The 16697-nt window shown below is 38.1% G+C and overlaps 1 protein-coding gene across 4 annotated transcripts in view; it reads left to right on the forward strand.

The window, feature by feature from the left end:
• LOC131137224 (voltage-dependent calcium channel subunit alpha-2/delta-3-like) overlaps positions 1-16697 on the forward strand; it is a 92978-nt gene that overhangs the window by 25748 nt on the left and 50533 nt on the right. For all 4 annotated transcript variants that reach the window (XM_078797905.1, XM_078797906.1, XM_078797908.1 and 1 more), the window contains 2 exons: positions 2761-2820; positions 13330-13492. In XM_078797905.1, coding sequence (XP_078654031.1) covers positions 2761-2820; positions 13330-13492 — 223 coding nt within the window. The remainder of the gene's footprint in view (positions 1-2760; positions 2821-13329; positions 13493-16697) is intronic.

Genomic DNA, 16697 nt, shown 5'->3' on the forward strand with positions numbered 1-16697 from the left:
TTCAACTTGCTGATATAGTTCATCTTCAAACAGCTAAAATAATACATAAGGCAAAAAATAACCAATTAGCTAAAAATGTCATCAATACTCCAATACATTATTAAAAAAAAACAACAACAAAAAAACAAAAAAAACTTAAATTGTTTTTTTTGGAAAGCAGGAAGTGAACAAATGTAACAGTTACTGATTGTAAAAGTACCAGATGGAGGGGTAGGATTTAATACGCTTTGCGAAACTTGGTCGAGTGGTTAGCGCGCAGACCTCACAGCTAGGAGACCAGGGTTCAATTCCACCCTTGGCCATCTCTGTGTGGAGTTTGCTTTGCTTCTTCCTGCTCCTTTTGGACATGTGAAACTGTGAACTGATTATGGGATGCACTCAATTATAATCTGATCCATACCAAAATAAATGTAACAGTTACTGATTGTAAAAGTACCAGATTTGAGGGTAGGATTTAATAAGCTTTGCTTCTTCCTACTCCTTTTGGACATGTGGAACTGGGAACTGATTATGAGATGCACTCAATTGTAATCTGATCCATACCAAAATAAAAAAAAAATTAAAAAAACAAATAAAAAAATAAAAAAACTTAAATTATATTAGGAAAGCAGGAAGTGAACAAATGTAACAGTTACTGATTGTAGAAGTACCAGATTTGAGGGTAGGATTTAATAAGCTTTGCTTCTTCCTACTCCTTTTGGACATGTGGAACTGGGAACTGATTATGGGATGCACTCAATTGTAATCTGATCCATACCAAAATAAAAAAAAAAATAATAATAATAAAAAAAAATAAAAAAACTTAAATTATATTAGGAAAGCAGGAAGTGAACAAATGTAACAGTTACTGATTGTAAAAGTACCAGATTTGAGGGTAGGATTTAATAAGCTTTGCTTCTTCCTACTCCTTTTGGACATGTGGAACTGGGAACTGATTATGGGATGCACTCAATTGTAATCTGATCCATACCAAAATAAAAAAAAAAAAAAAAAAATTTTAAAAATAAATAAATAAATAAAAAAACTTAAATTATATTAGGAAAGCAGGAAGTGAACAAATGTAATGTGGAAATGTGGAACTGGGAACTGATTATGGGATGCACTGGGAATGGGAAACCATTACCATTCCCATTATCATGGCACCAGAATAAGCAATGACCAGGTGTGTTGCTGTGTTGCCCCAACAATAAATTACAATGTTTGCTTCCCAAATCAGCCTCAACTCAAAAACGCACACATGGCTCAGCTGAGGCGAGGTAGGCAATCACTGGAGTTTTACCAATGAAGTCATTTGAATTTAGATGTGGAATCAAAGTACATTACCGAAACTTCACAGTCAAAGCCAGCTGTGAACTAGGCAGCCGGGGTACAGATTGTGTGTGTGTGTGTGTGTGTGTGGATGTGTGTGTGTGTCTGAGTTATGCATCGCCGATAAAGACGACCCATAAGGAGACATTAGCAGCAAAAACGTGCTAGCAGTGTGAATGTTGACATGGAGTGTGCCATGTCTATAACAGCACCAAGTGCTGACGGAGTCTGTTGTAATAGTGTCCACTGACCCCGAGGCAGCCATTACATCTACTGCCAAGCCATTTAGGAAAATACCCTCTTTTCACAAGATGGCCAAATGTCTGTCAGCTTTCTGTGGTCTCCGTGTGTTTTTCCTGGGGGCTTGCAAATACTGATTTGTTGGCGCTAATGTTTTGTGGATTTGTAAAGCAACTTTATGAAAACTCTAAAGGATGAAGAGTCTTGAACCAGTCATGATGTGCTATATATATCACTATATATTTATATACTATACTATACTATACTACACTATACACTTACAATGGTACCCATTATGTAATTGGATGATCATATCACCTCGTACTTCGGTACGAAGTACATTATTAAAAAAAAACAAAAAAACCCCTAAACTGTATTATAGAAAGCAGGAAGTGAACAAATGTAACAGTTACTGATTGTAAAAGTACCAGATGGAGGGGTAGGATTTAATAAGCTTTGCTTCTTCCTACTCCTTTTGGAGTAAATTGAGTAATAAATTAAAAATGAAAAATTAAAAAAATTAAAAAAATTAAAAAAATTAAAAAAATTAAAAAAATTTAAAAAATTTAAAAAATTTAAAAAATAAAAATAAAAATAAAAATAAAAATAAAAATAAACTATATTAGGAAAGCAGGAAGTGAACAAATGTAACAGTTACTGATTGTAAAAGTACCAGATGGAGGGGTAGGATTTAATAAGCTTTGCTAAACTTGGTCGAATGGTTAGCGCGCAGACCTCACAGCTAGGAGACCAGGGTTCAATTCCACCATCTCCATCTCTGTGTGGAGTTTGCATGTTCTCCCTGTGCACGCGTGGGTTTTCCCCGGGTACTCCGGTTTCCTCCCACATTCCAAAAACATGCTAGGTTAATTAGCGACTCCAAATTGTCCTTAGGTATGAATGTGAGTGTGAATGGTTGTTTGTCTATATGTGCCCTGTGATTGGCTGGCCACCAGTCCAGGGTGTACCCCGCCTCTTGCCCGAAGACAGCTGGGATAGGCTCCAGCACCCCCGCGACCCTCGTGAGGAAAAAGCGGTAGAAAATGAATGAATGAATGCACTCAATTGTAATCTGATGCATGTTCAAATGAAATAAAACCATTACCATTATTACCATTATTACCATTATTACCGTTATTACCATTATTACCATTATTACCATTATTACCATAGTGTATCTCTTTAACACTTTTGTTTCTTCTAATTCAACAGAGACTGGTGGAGGCGGCAGAGGAAGCCCACCTTCAGCACGATGAGGATCCAGATCTTCAGGTTAGTGTTTATAATTCACCTAAATCACCTAAACACACCGTTTTGATATGCATGTTCATTTCCTTTAAGATTATGACAGTCAAAACGTATATGAGAGGCAGTGAGATAAGACGTTGGGCGACCTGACGCCGCACCAAAGGGGCGTGGCCATAATGCAGGGGCATCACATCCTTTAGTCGAAGTAAAAATACTAACTGTTCCATCGGAATCCATTTGAGAAGATTTATTTTAGAGTGCAATTTGTGTTTATATATGTGTGTATTTGTGTAAGAGCCAGCGGGAGGAAGATGAAATGGCAATCATTGTGTGTGTGTGTGTGTATGTGTGTGTGTGGTTGTGTGCTCTTGTCATGCTTTTTGGCCCGACTTTGTGCACATTTCAGTCGAGAGTTAACAAAAGTAGGAGGAGAAGCGACAGGAACTTGAAATTTAAATGGGAATGTGATGCAAAGCCGACTCGGGAGTACTTGCAGCTAAAGTACTTAGTAAGTCTGTGGAAGTGTCTGTGCCTGTTACACTGAGTTTGTGTTTATGCTGTCAGCTCTTCGCGGCATCACGGCGGATATCCTGTTGTTGACTGCTCGCGCTGTGGGTCATTACTGCTTTCCGCTGTCTGTTCACTTTTTAGTTCATTTTTAAGTTTATATCTACAGTAAAGTCTCGTTATATCGATATCAGTTAATATATCAATATTGTTTCCGGAGAACATCTAAAACTTCCGAATTGCAGTATAAATAAATATTCCGCACCGGTCCAGGGTTTACCCCGCCTCTTTCCCGAAGACAGCCGGGATAGGCTCCAGCACCCCCATGACTCTTGTGAGGATAAGCGGTAGAAAACGAATGAATGAATGTATATATTTAGTGCACTCAGACCAAACGAAGCAGGAGGGGATAGAAAAGGAAAGAATAAATTGAAATTTCCAGAGAACATCTAAAACTTCCGAATCACAGTATAAATAAATATTCCACACCAGTCCGGGGTGTACCCCGCCTCTCGCCCGAAGACAGCCGGGGTAGGCTCCAGCACCCCTATGACTCTCATGAGGATAAGCGGCGAAAATGAATGAATGAATGAATGTATTTGGTACGCTCAGACCGAACGAAGCAGGAGGGGATAGAAAAGGAAAGAATAAATTGAAATTTCAATTAAACCGAATATTGTTTCCGGAGAACATCTAAAACTTCGGAATTGCAGTATAAATAAATATTCCGCACCGGTCCAGGGTATACCCTGCCTCTTTCCCGAAGACAGCCGGGATAGGCTCCAGCACCCCCATGACTCTTGTGAGGATAAGCGGTAGAAAACGAATGAATGAATGTATATATTTAGTGCACTCAGACCGAACGAAGCAGGAGGGGATAGAAAAGGAAAGAATAAATTGAAATTTCAATTAAGCCGAATATTGTTTGTTGATATTTTGGCGTATTGATACTAGTATTTTTCTTCCGCTGATACCTCTGTAGGTTAGCATACATATATGATTGCGCGTACACAGCTGTGATGGTAGTATTTCTGTTATTGCTTCTTATTGCAGAGCATGGTGACTAGAGGGTAATTATCTCCAGCTTGGCTAAATATACCCATCCACCCTGTAGGGTGAAACCTCCTCCATCACTATTCAGTTTTTATTTGTGTGTTTTTTTTTTTTTTGGCTATTGGATACATTTTTGGCTGGCAGGGTTTTGCTTGGAATTTTCTTATCTATCCATTCCAGAGCTCTTCTGCTTCCAAGAGAAATTGGCACGGTAATCTGCTCCGATTTTGCTCCCTCACTCATTCACCCACAATGCCGGTGTACTGTAAATAGGAGAAAGCACAGAGCCGTCTCCTATGCCCTCTGCAGCCAATGAAGTTCATCCTCAGAGGTTCGAGACAAACAACCAAATTGCAAAGCCCGCAATGCTGCTGTCTGAAAGATGCGGCCGCACTTGGAGGTGTGTGGTGGGGGGGGGGGGCAAACGCTCTTCATCCTTTTGTATTCCTATTATCCCATCCTGGGTATTACTCCGGAGTGTACAGAGGAGGATGCGTGCTTTTTTGATTTGGCAGTTTGCTTTATCTTTCGTTGCCAAAACATGTTTAACCTGCATAATCAGTCCATCTTCTGCTTCATTGACCTGTCGAAAAACAAAACAAATGACTATTTCGATGCAGGTTGCTTCACGGAATTACAAATGTGGTTTTATAGCAAAGATTGAAATCAAAAGGAGGCATGTTAAACAAAGTTTATCTCCATAACTTATAGTAAAGTTACTTATATTTTACGTTTCAAACGAATCAGAAAGGCTTGATTCGTACCTGACATGACTTCCATTTCTGCCAATTCAGTTTCTCTCATTGAATCTCCAGAGCATCTGGATGTAATAATGACCCCATAATTCAATTCATGACTAATTTCTTGTGGACAGAACATGGGTTGCTGAAAGATGGTGATGATGAGAAATAATGGCCGATGCTATGTTCTTCTTCTTCTTCTTTCTTTTTGGGCTTCTCCCTTCAGGGGTCGCCATTTACTTGGGGGCCACTGGAGCTTGGGTCTGGGTGAGACTGGGCCGCATCAGGTTTTCAAAAAAAAACAACCCAAAAAACACATTTATTAAAAACAAGAAATTTTTTAAAAACGTCGCTTTGGTTCCAATTTTCTACAAGAAAAGCTCTGATAAAACATTCCAAAATTCTAAAATTTTTTCTACACAAAATAAGATGAAAAATAAATAAACAAATCAAGAATAAAGAAAATCAATCAGTAATAAATAAATGTAATAATAATAATAATAAAACAGCAAATAATAAAAACTTAAGAAACCACATATAGTTGGTGGGTAGCCAAATTATTTTTTTCAGATTAAAATGAACAAAGCATTATTAGAGCCCTGTAGACATGACAAAACACGACTATAGTCACATTTATACTCTTTTTATTTACAACATATTGCGCAACTGCAGGGTCTTGAGACACATGCTAACTCGCAAACTGGATAGCTAGCCACCTAAACGGTAGCCTTCAAGTTATTTCCTTTCAACTTAAATAGCCAAAAACTTACCACTTCCACACGGATAGGGAGGATAACTATTAACAGTTATTTAACCTTTAACATGAACATGAATCAAACGTAATATTTTTTTCTGGGTACATGATACCATACAGCATCCATATCAAACAACATTAAACTTTCATATCAAGGCGGGGGCCTCAAACTAGTGTCCTGCGGGCCACATTTGGCCCGCGGGCCGCGTGTTTGAGACCACTGCTCTACAACATCCTTCGACCAATATATTCACTATCTCTCCTATGGACATGTTCCAACCATCTCAACTATCTCCAAGATCTCTAACATGTAATTTCCGTCGGATGTACTCCTTCTTGATCGTATCCATCCTGGTCGCTCCCAATAAGAACCTCAGCATCTTCATCTCTTTTTGTGTTAATGTTCCCAACCTCATTATTTGTTGGTGTGACGTCTAATATTAACATTGTTATCTTATTTTATGCATTTATATATATGTATGTATACGTATATTTTTATATTTATATTACTGCCATCCCTTCAACCAACATCAGAGCAAATTCCACCAATCATTACCTTGCTGTTACTGAGACCACCAACTTCCAACCAAATGCAAAAAATAAAGAAAGTCTATTGCAACCACTTTTCATCACTTGTTGTTCACTTGCTGTTTTACTTTTATGAGTTTCTTTTGGCCCCAAAAACGCTGCTGAGCATTGCACATTAGCACCCTCCTGACCCCCCCCCCCCCCCCCCCCCCCTCCTCAAGTTTCCCCTTTAAATTTGCTATACGGTTTTGTTTACTCTCAAATTACTTGTATCCGTGCCCCCTGGTTGTTTTCCAGTCACATTTCCACACTCTGGGTGTGATACTTTGCTTTTCCGAAACCATGAAGTGTGAGGAGGGAGGTGGGTGAGGAAAAGAGCATTGCTGCGGAGATAAAAGTTGAAAGTAAGCACCAGAGGGTTGAGGCTTCATGGTCTTCTCTGGTGCCCTATCTTCTTTTTCCTTATGGCTGTGAATCCATTTTATGCTTCTTTTTTTTCGTGAAATCAACAGTAAATGTTTAAGAAAGCTGTCCGTTCACCTCATGCACATACAGGTGTGTCTATCTATTAATGTTCTATACATTTTGAAAAAATATCCCCCGTAACCTGTTCCACAGATTTTGACGGAATTTGGTGGAGACGTCACTCACAAAAAGATGCACAAAGGGTTCTATTTTTATAGAACAGGCACACTGTGGCCAGTTCACTTTGCAATTTTCGTGAGAAGCGCAGTCTGGCGCACCCACACCTCCAGTCCCTCCTACCGGCACAAGCGGCAAAGCCGATATACAGCCAATGTAATCTTAACCAAATAAATGAATGGCTCTCATTGCCTTTAAATGCTTTGGGCCCACTGGACTGTGCATCAGAGGCCACAATGCGTGTTATGCATCACATAGACCACCTCGTGGGAAAACTCTCAGAAGGCGTGAGAGGGTTTAACACAGCCCAGTGTAATCTTAACCAAATAAAGTAACGCATCTCATTGCCTTTAAATGTGCAGGGCCCACTAGACTGTGCATCAGAAGCCACAGTGCGTGTTATGCATCACATAGACCATCTCATAGGAAACATGTTGTCTGTTCCTGACACTTAAATTAAACTCAGAAGGTGTGATAGGGTTTAACACAGCCTAGTAACACCTCTCATTGCCTTTAAATGCGCAGAGCCCACTGGACTGTGCATCAGAGGCCACAATGCGTGTTATGCATCACATGGACCACCTCTTGGGAAACATGTTGTCGGTTCCTGACAGTTAAATTAAACTCAGAAGGCGTGAGAGGGTTTAACACAGCCGAGTGTAATCTTAACCAAATAAAGTAACACCTCTCATTGCCTTTAAATGCGCAGGGCACACTGGACTGTGCATCAGAGGCCACAATGCGTGTTATGCATCACATGGACCACCTCTTGGGAAACATGTTGTCGGTTCCTGACAGTTAAAATAAACTCAGAAGGCGTGAGAGAGTTTAACACAGCCGAGTGTAATCTTAACCAAATAAAGTAACACCTCTCATTGCCTTTAAATGCGCAGGGCACACTGGACTGTGCATCAGAGGCCACAATGCGTGTTATGCATCACATGGACCACCTCTTGGGAAACATGTTGTCGGTTCCTGACTGTTAAATTAAACTCAGAAGGCGTGAGAGAGTTTAACACAGCCGAGTGTAATCTTAACCAAATAAAGTAACACCTCTCATTGCCTTTAAATGCGCAGGGCACACTGGACTGTGCATCAGAGGCCACAATGCGTGTTTTGCATCACATAGACCACCTCGTAGGAAACACAGCAGCAAGTGACAATCACAATTAGCAGACAAATGAGTGATTATATATTGCGAACCAATTTACCGTATGGCGTATAATGTGTGACAAAGAATTCTGAAAGTCTACTCAGAAGCTGTTTTAGCGGCATTTTTACTGGAGTTCAAATAATGTTTTCTAATGACTATACAGTACGTCCCAACGGTTTCTATCCATATGGTGGGTTGGCCATAGAGAACATCGGTAGAGTTGTAGATAGTGCCATATACTAAGAAACCAAAAAAAAAAAAAACAATGACAGTATTTGAAACAATGAGTAGATAAAGATACACTCGGTGATTAAAGGGCTTGCAATTGCTGACATTGCACTTCGTTTAATGGATTTAATCCCCCAAAGGCACACTTTGTTACCAATCTACCAGATTGGTTTATCTGATTTCTTTCAACCCATAATTAGCTTTTTTTTGTGCAAAACTAAAAAGAACAGCGTATCAGTAGTTTCAGAGATTGATTCAAATAGAGTCAAACGCATCAGTCATTAGTCAGTGTATCAAATTATTTGACAAAATCGGAGGGGAAAGGGAGTCGGGCAAAATGATCTGACATAATTGTAGGTTAAATAAAACGCAAATAAAGTAAAGGCAAAACAAATTTTTTTTTTTTGGAAAAGTACATATCATGCCATTTTTTTCATATACAGTAAAGTCTTGTTATATCGATATCGGTTAAAACGAATTACTACTTATTACGATACTATTTTCATTTCCTGGCAAATTTCTAGTCTTTTATGATATAATTAGCTCCGTTAGTACGATACACGGTTATTATGATAATCCGGTTACTATGATGCCCTTTTCATCTCCCGCCAGCCAATTTGGTCTGCTTATATCGATACAAAAGCAGCTTAAATCAATCTTTGCTTAAGGATTTCAATACCAAAAAAGAACACGGCGAACGGCTGCTTCCAGTCAACTTTATTTTTCACACTTCCACCACCAGAGTGCAGCACACACAGCGGAAAACACCCGTCCCTCGCGCCTACCCCTCCGGGTGGCAACACCTTCCCTATCGATAGTTCCGGGGTGAATTATGTCCCGGTAACCGGTAATCACTACAGCGTAAGTTTATTTTTATTTACTGTAGTACAAAATTTATTGTAGTACAAAAGCATGCTAGATACGCAATCCATGAACTCAAGGAGAAAATTACATGCCATATCAAAGATCCGCCCACTTTTAATGCAGTTCGGCGCAGGATCGGATATATGGATAGTCCGGTTATATCGGTATTTTTTCCGACTCCCGAGAATATCGATATAACGAGACTTTACTGTAATGCCATTTTGCTTTGTTTCTTTATGATGCCATTTTTTTCCGTTTGCACTTCAATCTTGGTAGACCTGATCCCGTACCAGCTCCAAACACCATCTTGTTATGGGTTACCAACTTCAGAGCTACTGGATCTGCATTGAAACCGGAAATCAACCGGCCGACATCGCACCGCCAGAACTGATTTCATTTTTAAAATTAAACAAAATGGCATTATATGTACTTTTCGAAAATATTTTTTTTGTTGGTTTTTTTTACTTTATTTGGCTTTTATTTAACCTACAAATATGTCAGATCATTTTTGCCTTACCCTGTACATTCGATAAAATGACAAATATTAAAAATAAACTAATACACAAAAAACAAAATATGACATTTGGATTAAAACGCAACAATGGTTGCATTCAATCGCACACACAGATAAAGCTCATAAAACAGGGAACTGCGATATGCGTTTTACCATTTACTTCCACCCTCCTCATCCCGTCCTTTTCTCTGGCCCACATTGCGTGGGTGCTGATGGTGCATATGTGATCTTTCCACTTTAAAGATCAGCCTGTTAACGCCACAATCAGGGACTGCATTAGTGGCTTTGGTCACTCCTTCACTGTACTACTGGAATGGCATAATTGACTTACTTAACACATACACCCACACGTGAACACACACACACACACACACACACACACATAGACAAACAGATGCAGACACACATATTCAGACACCCACACTCGCTCTAACGCTGCAGAAACTCGCAGGCTGATGGGTGCAATTTTAATCAAAATTAAAGCCCACATGCTGTGAAATTTAAAGAAGTGTATCAACGGCATCATTTCGATGTACTGTATCTTTAAAAGGTATTGTTGACTGTTGAAATGAAGCTATTGTATCGCAAAGTTATTTTTGTTATCTTTTTACAACCTGCTCCATTCTCAGCGCCGCCTTTTGTTTGTATTTTTGTATCATTCTCTATCATTCTTCTTATCTTTAATGCAAGTTGATGTCAAAATTGGACAAATTTATTAACGCAAATGAATTACTAGCATAAAGCTAGTACGGATACAAAGCTAACATTCAACTGAAAATGTGATCTGACCAAATCCTTTGATACAACAAATCCTAATAACAAAATTAAAAAGGCAAAATTAAAAAAATTTGCGTGTGGAGTACCCCAGGGGTCAACACTGGGACCAATACTGTTTAACTTGCAAAGCCATGAAAAACTTAAAGTTGGTATTATTTGCGGATGATACCACTGGCTTTTGTTTCGACGGAAGCACAGACGAAATTAAAAGGTTCGGCGCTAATACACATCGTTGGGTAGCAGCTACATTTCTTGGTTGACTGATCGTAATATCGCTTTTTTCCCCATTAAATATTTTGGGAAGGTGTTTTACGAATTTACGCCATTTGTAATTTTTTTCAGCTGAATTTGCGGTAACCATGGTGATGACAGGCGCTCTTTCAGGTTTTGTGAAGAATTGTGCATACGAGTAGAGTTTGTGTAATTTATTAGTATCAATACAGTGATGCAATTGATTAATCTACTGCTCTTGAATGTATTATTCAATATTACATGTGGATCATTTACATCTTAACATAAAGTGATACATCCATACGGATGTATTTCTATAGTAACTACTTTTAGTATTATGCACTCTACGTTAGCCATCAGAGGTATCTTAGACTACACAGCCTCAGGCTTGCAGGGAGCCATGCGCTCTATATTTATCTAGCGCCATGATTTATTAATAGTTTTTCCAGTATGTGCAGCACTAAAAATACTGCAAAGACGGGGCACCACGCTCTGTATGTTGATAGGAAGAGCGTGTTCTGACGCAAGAGAGACTCAGCATTTTTTTTCCACACACAAACATCATGCATGTCAGGTTGCGTCAGTACACGAACTACTCATGACTCAGCGTTTTCATTGTCTGGGTAACCCTGTCCAATGAAAACGGTTTGCATGTGTGACGTACACGCCTGATCAAAATTTTAAGACCCGTTGAAAAATTGCAGGTAATGCAGAAGTAAGAAGAAAAATGTAGAAGCGGGAGTGAGGCGATTGATTGCAAACAACCATTCAACTGAAATAGGCTGTTCATCAGCTGATGAACAGTTGAAGACCACAGCCTTTAAAAGCCAAAATGTAAGCAGAAAGCCAGTAGGGATAAAGAGCTAACCTCCATGCCACTGAAAATTTTAAATAAAATTTTGGAGGAACTCATGGATCTGCCCAAATTCTTTAATATAACAAATCATGACTTCCTAATAAAATTAAAAAGGTAATAAGAGGATTAGTTTAAAACTGGGTCAAAAGTTACTCAGCTGACAGGAAGCAATATGTAAAGCTAGGAGAACACACATCTGCAAGCTTAAATATTGCGTGCGGAGTACCACAGGGGTCAATACTGGGACCAAAACTGTTTAACTTGTACATCAATTTGTATAGTTGATGAACAGTTGAAGACCACAGCTTTTAGAAGCCAAAATGTAAGCAGAATAATATTTCAACCTCCATGCCACTGAAAATTTAAAATTACGGAGGAACTCATGGATCTGACCAAATCCTTGAATACAACAAATCACGACATCCTAATAACAAATTTAAAAAGGTACGGAATAAGAGGATTAGTTTCAAACTGGGTCAAAAGTTACTCAGCTGACAGGAAGCAATATGTAAAGCTAGGAAAACACACATCTGCAAGCTTAAATATTGCATGCGGAGTACCCCAGGGGTCAATACTGGGACCAAAACTGTTTAACTTCTACATCAATTTGCATAGTTGATGAAAAGTTGAAGACCACAGCCTTTAAAAGCCAAAATGTAAGCAGAAAGCCAGTACAAATACAGAGCTAACGTTCCAAACTCCATGCCACTGAAAATTTTAAATAAAATTACGGAGGAACTCATGGATCTGACCAAATCCTTGAATACGACAAATCATGACATCCTAATAACAAATTTAAAAAGGTAATAAGAGGATTAGTTTAAAACTGGGTCAAAAGCTACTCAGCTGACAGGAAGCAATATGTAAAGCTAGGAGAACACACATCTGCAAGCTTAAATATTGCGTGCGGAGTACCCCAGGGGTCAATACTGTGACCAAAACTGTTTAACTTGTACATCAATTTGTATAGTTGATGAAAAGTTGAAGACCGCAGCCTTTAAAAGCCAAAATGTAAGCAGAATAATATTTCAACCTCCATGCCACTGAAAATTTAAAATTACGGAGGAACTCATGGATCTGACCAAATCCTTGAAAACAACAAATCATGACATCCTAATAACGAAATTAAAAAGGTACAGAATAAGAGGATTAGTTTCAAACTGGGTCAAAAGTTACTCAGCTGATAGGAAGCAATATGTAAAGCTAGGAAAACACACATCTGCAAGCTTAAATATTGCATGTGGAGTACCCCAGGGATCAATACTGGGACCAAAACTGTTTAACTTATATAAATTTATATGAAAAAATTACAATGATAACTAATATTACAGGTCTCAAGTTTTAAATCATGCGGCGGAAAAATATATCAGCAAACACACGCGCGTATCGGCCGATACCGATTCAAGTAAAAAAACGCAAATATTGGCCGGCCGATGTATCGTCGATCCTTCATCAAAATACAGCAAGATACTGCAACTAGTATATGTTATCATCACTGTATGGACATCATGTATGTGTTTTTTTTCAGAGAGCTTATAGTCAAAATAGGTGTATCCCAATGACAGCATTGTTAGCTAGCTCATATTAACTTTTTTTTCTCATGTTATAATGCAGTTTTGTTTGTGTATTTGTGTATGACTATACCCCACTTTTTGTCTCTCTCTCGCTCTCTTTCTCCCTCCCCAGTATGAGTACTTCAATGCAGTGTTGATCAATGAAATGGATGATGAAGGGAACAATGTGGAGTTGGGAGGAGAATTCATCCTACAGCCCAATGACCACTTTAACAACCTGTCAGTCAATCTCAGCCTGAGCGTTGTCCAGGTGCCCACGAACATGTACAACAAAGGTATGTTCTCTACCTCAGTTGGAAGCATTTCCTGCACACTACATTTATTAGGCAAAATATTAACAACACTATTATTACAACACAATATTAATAACACTCAATAGTAATTTCTAGGCTTTAGGCAAATTATTTTTTTTCCATTTCTTCTTGTATCAAAATAACATTGCAGAAAAAATAAAAAAAATAAATTTAAATAAATTAAAAAAATAATAAAAAATAAAAAATAAAAAAAATAAATTTTAATAAATTAAAAAATAATAATAAAAAATAAAAAATAAAAAAAATTAAAAAATAACATTGCATGGTTTTCTCCGGGTACTCCGGCTTCCTCCCACATTCCAAAAACATGCTAGGTTAATTAGCGACTCCAAATTGTCCATAGGTATGAATGTGAGTGTGAATGGTTGTTTGTCTATATGTGCCCTGTGATTGGCTGGCCACCAGTCCAGGGTGTACCGCGCCTCCTGAAGACAGCTGGGATAGGCTCCAGCACCCCCCTGCGACCCTCGTGAGGATTAGCAGTAGAAAATGAATGAATGAATGAATGATGAACTATGGATTATCAGAGTTACAGTAATATACTAGCTTAATATGTGCTTTAAAAACATCAAATAATGTCTAATTTACCTTTCCTCAGTCAACCCAATGAAGTCGAGGCCTAGAGCAGCGCTCGGTGAACAGACCAAATGTCATGTGGGCTTAAGTCAGCTACCCGAGGCACATAAATTATAAGCGGAGGGGGCATAAATGAGAAAGAAAGTAGGTTAAGTTCTGTCCGAGCAACAGTTTAATTATTGCAAGGTGACAGGAAAAAAAGTAAGAGTGACAGAATGAGATTGAATGAAATGGAAAGAACTGAATGAAAATGCTGCGAGAGCGAGACTGACAGGCTAATGCAAGGAGAGGAAACGTAATCTTGATTTGATTCAGCGGCAAATGAATAGACTTGATTACAGACAGAGATGGAGAGAGCACGGAGACTTTTAAAAATTCTCCGTCTTTGTTCTCTAGCAGCAGTAAGAATGCAAGAATGAGAATGTCGTGTATTTGCCGGGACTTCAGGGAGCTTGTTTGGTGGGCAACAACTCGCCCGTGCACAAAAAAAAAGAGTAAGCGGCTTGGTTTAAAAGAAAGGATGAGTCTTAGAACATTTTCGTTTAAACGCTTCTCTTTTTGATGTTTGGGTTGCGTGTCGGCAGTTACAGGATTGTAACTATTTCGGTCAGGGAATCCTATTTTATTGTGCATGATGAGGTGACTTCAGGGGCAAAACCAAGGACAATAATTGGTAATAACAAAACTTGTCAGCACTCATCTGTGCATATATATAATTGTATATATATTGTTATAATTGTTATAGGGCAGGGGTCTCAAACTCAATTTACTTGGGGGCCACTGGAATTAGGGTCTGGGCGAGACTGGGCCGCATTAGGTTTTCCAAAAAAAAAAAAACCCAACAAAAAACGCATTTATTAAAAACAGAAAAATGAATAAACTTTGCTTTGGTTTTGATTTTCTACAATAAAACATTCCACTGTTCTCAAATATCTTACTTTTTATTTTTCTACACAAAATAAAATAAATAATAAATAAACAAATCAAGAATAAAGAAAATCAATCAATCAGTAATAAATAAATATAATAATAATAATTATAATAAAAGGGCAAATAATAAAAACTTAAGAAACCACATATAGTTGGTGGGTAGACAAATTATTTTTTTCAAATTAAAATGAACAAAGCATTATTAGAGCCCTGTAGACATGACAAAACACGACTATAGTCACATTTATACTCTTTTTATGTCTTGAGACACATGCTAACTCGCAAACTAGAGAGCTAGCGACCTAAACGGTAGCCTTCAAGTTATTTCCTTTCAACTTAAATAGCCAAAAACTTACCACTTCCACACGGATAGGGAGGATAACTATTAACAGTTATTTAACCTTTAACATGAACATGAATCAAACGTAATAATTTTTTCTGGGTACATGATACCATACAGCATCCATATCAAACATTAAACTTTCATATCAAGGCGGGGGGCCTCAAACTAGTGTCCTGCGGGCCGCATTTGGCCCGCGGGCCGTGTGTTTGAGACCCTTGTTATAGGGTTTCTATTAAAGATCAAACAACCTCAAACTGCACCACGTAGTTACATTGTTGTGCAAATTGTTCAAATCCAAATATGTCTCCTCTCCAATCCACGGAGGTGTCGCACATCAAGCTGGCTTCCAAGAGATGAATTCATTCATGGCTTATTTGCATGAGTGATGCCAGCATAACAATGATGCCAGCATAGGAAATGACGAACAGCCTTATCTGCTTTTTCTGTCTGTATTTCATATGTCAGTCTGCAATGTTTCGACTCACCGCGCTTCCTGATTTTTTTTTTTAATTTAATTCCTTTTTTTTTTCGATGTCTGACTTGATAAATATGTCTGCTGTATGCTCAACACTGTTTGTCCTTACGATACGAAACAAGGTAATGTAAATAACTGTTTTGTTTCAGACATAATACAGTGACAGAAACTTTGGTCCATATTAGGCTATGTTCAAATTGCAGAGTATGAGGCACAATTCCAATAATAATAATTTTAATTTAATTTAATTTAATTTAATTTAATTTAATTTAATTTAATTTAATTTAATTTAATTTAATTTAATTTAATTTAATTTGCGCTTTTCAAAATACTCAAAGACACTTTACAGAAAAATTGAGTTGAATTAAAAACAAGTAAACAGAGTAAAAGATACGTTAAAATGCAACATTTCATTCGTTTATACACAGTTAAAACATGAGTAAAAGCGGGGCGGGGCATTTTGTGATTGTTCACATTAGAAAATACGAAATATTAACATGAACGCAAAACATCAAGAAAGTGACGTGCATGTCCGAAAGCACATCATCGCTTGCATTTCCGGGCATTTTTTTGCGGAACCTGAACCGGATAAAGACTTAGCGATACTGATGCTATGTGAAAATTTACCTAAATTTGTGTACTGAACAGTATTTCTGAGGTATACTGAGGTAGTGGTATAATTTCCGATATAGCCATGCTAATATACAACATCATAAATAACGCATTTGTGGCAATTTCTAGGATTTTTGACCTTCAGTGTGAACATAGTCTTAGACACAGAACATAAGCAAACATATTAACGTTCTACTTCACTATGTCTGGTTTCTGCCTTTTGTCTTATA

Source organism: Doryrhamphus excisus, linkage group LG17, assembly GCF_037039965.1.
Source record: "Doryrhamphus excisus strain RoL-2023G ecotype Guam linkage group LG17, RoL_Dexc_Guam_v1.1, whole genome shotgun sequence".
In the NCBI taxonomy this organism is placed as follows: Eukaryota; Metazoa; Chordata; class Actinopteri; order Syngnathiformes; family Syngnathidae; genus Doryrhamphus; species Doryrhamphus excisus.